Source organism: Musa acuminata, chromosome BXJ1-7, assembly GCF_036884655.1.
Source record: "Musa acuminata AAA Group cultivar baxijiao chromosome BXJ1-7, Cavendish_Baxijiao_AAA, whole genome shotgun sequence".
NCBI lineage: Eukaryota > Viridiplantae > Streptophyta > Magnoliopsida > Zingiberales > Musaceae > Musa > Musa acuminata.
Window position 1 is genome coordinate 2,240,275 of NC_088333.1, and position 5,572 is coordinate 2,245,846.

At 39.6% G+C, this 5,572-nt stretch overlaps 1 protein-coding gene across 1 annotated transcript; it reads right to left on the reverse strand.

Moving 5' to 3' along the window:
• Nucleotides 1-1,175: 1,175 nt before the first annotated feature.
• Nucleotides 1,176-4,849, reverse strand: LOC135678172 (protein LAX PANICLE 2-like). Its single transcript, XM_065190661.1, has 4 exons — nt 3,961-4,849; nt 3,791-3,841; nt 3,613-3,685; nt 1,176-1,639 (listed from the first exon to the last, which is right to left on the reverse strand). Exons 1-4 carry the CDS (start codon nt 4,503-4,505, stop codon nt 1,478-1,480), a joined length of 831 nt encoding a protein of 276 aa, XP_065046733.1. The 5' UTR covers nt 4,506-4,849; the 3' UTR covers nt 1,176-1,477.
• Between the last annotated feature and the right edge of the window lie 723 nt (nt 4,850-5,572).

Sequence of the window (5,572 nt, forward strand, 5' to 3'; positions counted from 1 at the left end):
TCTCCTCACATGATGTTGATCTATAACTTTTATGTTTCCTTTTTTGGCTGCTGCATAGCATACATAGCATGTCACCCTTTATGACTAATGTAATAATACTCTGCATGGATGTGTGCTGTAACACTACCATACAAGAAGATGCAGGAACCATATGGTCATGACATATCATAGGTCATGATATGCACATGCATTGCATAAGTGTTGTGACATCACATCAGATGAGGGACTTTGTCTGACATTTTAATTGGATGGAGTTCCTTTTGCAAAAGCTGCTTTGTATACAACAAATAGAGAGAGAAAAATTATCATATTAGTTTAAATATGATAATTGATACAGAAATTGATTTCTTCATCTTACAAAATTTCTCTAAAAAAGCTGCTTAAAGCTGAAAATTACTATTCCCAATAAGAAAAATAACTTAAGTAGTATACATATGATAAACCCAAAAGTACATGAATGTTGCTAGTAAACATTCCTAGTTTGATGCTCCTAAGATAATTTGGCCTCAATTACAATAGAACTAAGTTTTAAATGCTACTCAAAAAATAGCAAAATTGTTGAAACTCCATTAGAGTTGGGACTAATTCCATCTTCTCTCAAATATAAAATCCCATGCAGCCCAATTAGTATTCGGATTATCCTTTTTTTTTTCTTTACGAAAGATAAATGATGAAGATAGGATTCGAACCCAAAATTTTATACTAATCAGCCCATCATAGGAGTTGGACAAGAATTGATGTTTATTGCTCTTTACATAAATATCAGAGCCAAAAACAATTAATTTTCAATTTACACAAAAATATTTATAATGTAATTTTAGTATATAGTGTTGGTGGCAAAAGTAACAATTATTTTTGTCGAATAATGATGATTAGTTGTATATTAACTCCAACTTTCCACAAATTGCTTTGAGAATCGCACTCCTCTCAATAACTTCATCAATACTCCATTTCACCATTTTCTTATCACCTCAATCTTCTAATTTTGATTAAAAAGTAAAAATCGAAAAAATGGGAAATGATGCCTACCTTTTTCCATTCTTAAATCCTGATCAAAGTAAAACACACATTTCAACCATAAATCTGCTTTTAATCTTCTGAACAATTCATATGTGGATGGGCATATTATCCACTACTGTCAAACAAGTTAGCTTTTGGGCTCCTCAATGCCTGATTCTTTTGTGAAATGATCACAAACAAAGAATGACAAAAAGAATGAAATCTTATGACTGAGAGTTGTATGTTGGACAAGTATGAGGCAGTAGGACATGGAATCAGTGAAGTAGGAAGGAGGAGAAGCATGCAGAAGCCAATGAGGCTTTCACTGCACTGTCGACATGTGATTCCTGCATGCCTGGGACTTGCATGATGCACTTCTCCAGGCTAATGCTGTTCTTGAGGTAAACAATCTTCTATTTGCCATGATGATCACAATGTCAGAGAAGAAGAAGAAGAAGGGAAAAAGAAAAAGAGTTTCCTATACACTTCTGCTGTAATGCAGGGTGATGAGATGGTCAGTGATGGATGCCGATTCAGGAGGCAGCAGCACTGTTGCTTCTGTAGAACGCCATACTTGGTCTCTGACTTGGTGCAGTGTCATCGGAGGAGGAATTTGCTGGCCTCTACAGGAAAGCTGCACCTGATTCATGGGTGGATGTGTTAGATATCAATGGGTGATAAGGAAGTGTAAGCACAGGCGTTTTCATGCCAAGTCATAGACAGCATAGAGGAACCTATGTGCATGACCAACATGCAAATGCCATCTCCCCTCACTCGACCCACCTAACGTGACCCTTGTCTATCTCATGTCCCTTTCCCTCCCCTTATCGTAGAAGCAAAACCAAGTCAACAAGAATCCATCCGCCACCACCACCATTGTGGCCATGGAAAAGCCAAGCCTACCAATAGACTAGAGGCATGATGGGAGCAGCGATAGGTGCCTTGTTTTCAGGCCCTCTCAGGGATGATGGTGCATGGCCAAGCTTTTGGCATGGCTGTCACAAAGCATGATGGCTCAGGAGTCGTACCAACATGGAAAGTTGTGGCCCTCCCATCTCTTGCCATTGTTGTTTGATGCTTTCCCTTTCACCTACCTCATCAGGCTGTGATCAAAAGAATCTACCGGACGCATGCATGGCCTTCCTCCATTGCCCCGTGTTGTTGTGATCCCACCACTCCTAAATACTCTCACTTTTATTGCCACCCAAAGTGTTCAGAGATATCTGTGCCCAGAGTTGGTGATTTTGGTACAGTTTTAACTCAACCAATCAATAGATTTTAAGCATTATTCTGACTATATCTTTTCTCATGTGTTGTTTGGAAGCATAGACACAGGTGAGAAGGTGCATCAGCTATTGTTATTTCCATTGACATCCTACTAGGGTTGACCATGGAATCAAATTAGATGTTATTTCCATGCTATTCCCTTAACCAGCACCTGCACTCAACTCAATTCTTTATGCCAATGAGGAATGCAGTTGATGTGATATGTCAGGAAGCATGTCGAATTGTAGATCTACAGTTGACCTTGGAAATTATCTACAGCCACATGGTGAGCACATCTCATAGGCTAAGGGAATGACGCTCATGTCGTAAGATTCCTTAGTCACCTCATGGTACAACAAAGAAACTAAGAAATGGGTGTTGTGTGAAGGTACGTAATATGTGGCAAATCATTAGGTCATCCAAAGCATCTCCTCGAACTCGAAGCTGGTTCCTATAGTTCAGTAAGTTATCATTCATAATGAGAGTGTGGAGGTGTTCTTGGTCATTACAAAATAATAAGGAGTAATCACTCTAGAGGTTGATGGTATAGAGTAGATGAGATGAAGAACAGAAATTTTGTTGGTGTAGAAGAATGACAATTTAACAAAGAAAAGAATCGAGGAAAAAAGGAAAAGGACTTTACAGCTGAAAGCTCAGTACTGTAGAACTGTAGAGAGATGGCAAGTTATAACTTCTACATTAATTGTTGACAGGGAGCTATCTGGTATTAATGGGAAAAAGCCATGAAGAACTGCAACATGAGATATTGGTACTAAGATAGAAAGCATTTCAATACCTAAAAACAACTTTCTTTTGCTTAAGATCATGTAAAAACTACAACATTGATATGTTCTTCTAGTCATCATCTTGTAATGTGATCTTATGGTCCTCTTCTCGTGAATGTAACCACTCAATCTCATAATCAAAAAGCTTATGGCATAATGCTATGGCACTCAAAACATTTTCCTATAGTTATATATATATATATATATAGATATGATGACAATCCATTCGACTAAGTTAGTGTTAAACAATGATCTGGGAGCCTAGTTAGCTGTGTAGTCCATCTAGTGATGTAACTTCAGATATAGAGCCTGTGGTATGTACATTTTAGCTCTGTGATTCGTGTCATGATTCCAGCACCAAATGATGAAGACACCACACTCATCTTGATTAACACAGCCGCAGAGGTGGATGTGTATGGTAGTTTGTGGTTCTTCCATGAGCTAGTGCAGGCATGCATCGCATGTCCAAAATATGATCACAGAATACCCAAAGCAAGTAGCAATCATTTAGACATTGATAAGCTAAAACACATAAAGCATGCGGAGGGTGTCTTTTGAGTACCTCAGATCCATCCTCCAAACCCAGCTTATTGGCCAAGTACTTCAACAGTATCCTCGCAGTCATCGTCCCATCCCTACCAGATCAACTACTTTCAATTCAAGACCATAAGAAAGGAGAAAGAGAGAGAGAGAGAGAGATAGAGAGAGAGACAGATAAGCAAAGATGTAAGCATCAGTACTTTATCCTCAAGTAGCTCTTGGGTATCTGCGGTAGCAATGGTTCCTTTGTTCTGCGTTAACAGCACGAGAAGTGCAATCATGATCAAAGTTCTCATAAAATAAAAAGATATGGTCAGATGAAGTAGATGATGTCTAGTTCTGATCATGCAATCAAAGTACTCTAACTCACTGATTCTGCGCCGCTTTGAGAAGCAGCCACATCCCCGCCTGCGGCCTCGGTGGCGGGCTGACCACCCTGATGTGGCTGCCGATTGCTAGAGATGGTCTCAAGAATTCCGATGGTTGCATACCCCAGCGTGACGGCATTGGCGGTGGAGCCATGGTCGCACCACTTGCGGTTGGACGTGGACTCCAAAACCACCATGGGTGGTGGCCAAGACTTGCCGTCAACGTCGGGCGCGACGGTGCCAACCTCGTCAAGCCAGGAGGAGGTTGCGGTTGCGGCCGCTCGCCCGTTCCACTGCTAGTGCCAGCAGCCGGATCTCCTGAAGCGACGCCGGCCCGGGAAGCACCGGTGCCAAGCTGAAGCCATCCTTGGTAGCTCCCGGCAGCTTCTCCAGATGCAGCCCTCTCCTGTTCATTGCTGCCAGTATTTGAAGCGGCCTTTTCGGCCATTAGGTCGGATCTTTCGCAGAGCTGAAGTCCTGTTTGATCGAAGAAGCTCCCATAGCTATCGCAGTGTCTCCGGAGGAGGTTCCGAGCCGGGGCCATCATGTCATAGTGATCCACGGTGCTTCATCAACCCTTTGATCCTTCATGTATGTGCCGAAGGTGCCGACTACCCAAGTTTACTCACCAAGGAAATAGTATTGTAGAAGATTTGTAGGTCATGAAGGTGGAGCTGTTAATTAGCAGCGTTGGATGCTCTAAGGAGAAGAAGAAAGAAGCATTCATGGGGAGAAGAGATTTAAGAGGGAGGTATAGACCACCACCTACTGCTTTTTTCCCTCCCCTTGGGACCTAGAAGAAGATTGAGGACTTGAAGACCTCACTTTCCTTTCAAGTCCATCAGTTTGTTTACAGTAGAGAGAGAGAGAGAGAGAGAGAGATGTTCAAATGGTTTGATATAGGAATCTGAAAATAAGAGAAGTGTGTGTGCACATAAAAATACAGTTCACAATATTCATATGAGAAGTCCACTTTAGATGGCATAAACATAAAACACAATATTATTTTGTAGAGAATAGAAAGAAAAAGTATTGGCTATTATTTATATATGTGATAATATTATTAGAGGTTGAGAGAGAAGTATGCTTGCTGTGGGGTTTTAATATGGAACCCACTGTTGAGTAAAAATCAACTTTGGTAGTTGGGATGTTTAGATGGCAATTGTTTGATTTAATTCACAACTAACAAATTATTAGCTTAAATGATCAGCTTCTTTCATTCCTAACAAAAGAGATCTCTTCCTTGCAAAGAAATCATGCATCATATTTTGGCCAATTAGTAAACCTAAAATACATAAATTAGAATGTTACAGTGAGCTAAGGAATCCTAGTTCTTCTGTAACATGGATTAATATTACATGTTGCATATGCAATAATGTTATGTTGTAAATTGCATTTCTAGATAATACAAAGTTGCATATGAATTAAAACCTGCAACATGTAATAATACTTTAATAGAATAAACATCAAAATATTGGATGATTCTCATTAGTTTTCCTTATTAATGTTTATAAAATATGCCTAAATTCATAAAGGATTTTTATACTTCTAATTAATGTTCATGTTTAGTTTTAGTCAACATTAAATTCATAAAAGGACTCAATCTTTCTCTTC